The sequence below is a fragment of the Protobothrops mucrosquamatus genome, unplaced genomic scaffold (assembly GCF_001527695.2).
Source record: "Protobothrops mucrosquamatus isolate PMUCROS unplaced genomic scaffold, P.Mucros_1.0 scaffold7280, whole genome shotgun sequence".
Lineage (NCBI taxonomy): Eukaryota > Metazoa > Chordata > Lepidosauria > Squamata > Viperidae > Protobothrops > Protobothrops mucrosquamatus.
In genome coordinates this window covers 85-1,030 of record NW_015393082.1, presented here as the reverse complement: position 1 = coordinate 1,030, position 946 = coordinate 85, and the positions used below count along the sequence as shown (strand labels likewise).

The window sequence follows — 946 nt, the reverse complement described above, 5'->3', positions numbered from 1 at the left end:
ATGTGACCATCGACGTAGAGCTCTCACGCCGGGAAGGCTGGCATTTCGGAGCCAAGCTGGTGAGGGGCGCCTACATGGAGCAGGAGCGAAGTCGGGCGGCCGAGGTGGGCTACGAGGATCCCATCAACCCAACCTATGAAAAGACGAGCGAGATGTACCACAGGTGGGGCAGAAGGGGGTTCGGGGCTCCGAGGCTCTTGGGGGGGGGGAAGGAGGACACCTGGGAGGTCCGCTGACACCTCCGCCCGTCTTTCCTGCAGATGCCTGGACTACATCTTGGAGGAGATCCGGCACAGCCGGAAGGCCAACGTGATGGTGGCTTCTCACAATACAGACACAGTCAAGTTCACCCTGGGCAGGTACTGGTCAGCGTGAGGCCCACCGACCCACCTGACGAAGCCCCAAAGAGGAGGGCTCCTCGTCCTGGAGACACCGCAAGATGGAGTCTGCACATCTGGAAGGAGGGTTGGGGAGGACTATTCTAGAACCAGGTGGAAGAGCCACAGGTAGGTTGTCTTCTGAAGCCCTTCCTTCTTTTTCTGCAGGATGGCAGATCTTGGCATCCACCCTTCGGAGAACAAGATCTACTTTGGGCAGCTTCTGGGCATGTGTGACCAAATCACCTTCCCTCTTGGTAAGGCGGGCCTTCAAGGAGAGTGATGTGACTTTTGGCCAATGGGGGGGGGGTTGTCACTTGCGCCACTAGCTGCACTTTGATTGGAACACCGCAGTCTTCAGATTCCAAGAAACTGAGACACGGAACCAGGGTGGACTTATCTATGTTAACCCTCCCTCCCTTCCTTCCTTCCTTCCTTCTTCCCTTCAGATTTCCATTCCTTTTTTTCCCAACCTGTCTCTCCTTTCTTCCTTCCTTCCTTTTCCCAACCTGTCTTCTCCTTCCTTCCTTCCTTCCTTCAGATTTCCATTCTTTCTTTTTCCCAACCTG

At 55.5% G+C, this 946-nt stretch overlaps 1 protein-coding gene across 1 annotated transcript in view; it reads left to right on the top strand.

The window, feature by feature from the left end:
- LOC107300507 (proline dehydrogenase 1, mitochondrial-like) overlaps positions 1-660 on the top strand; it is a gene marked incomplete at its 5' end in the record, with an annotated part of 13,863 nt that extends 13,203 nt beyond the window's left edge. The window contains 3 exons of the mRNA XM_015829830.1: positions 4-163; positions 261-359; positions 546-660. Of these exons, the coding sequence (XP_015685316.1) occupies positions 4-163; positions 261-359; positions 546-660 (374 nt within the window). The remainder of the gene's footprint in view (positions 1-3; positions 164-260; positions 360-545) is intronic.
- Between the last annotated feature and the right edge of the window lie 286 nt (positions 661-946).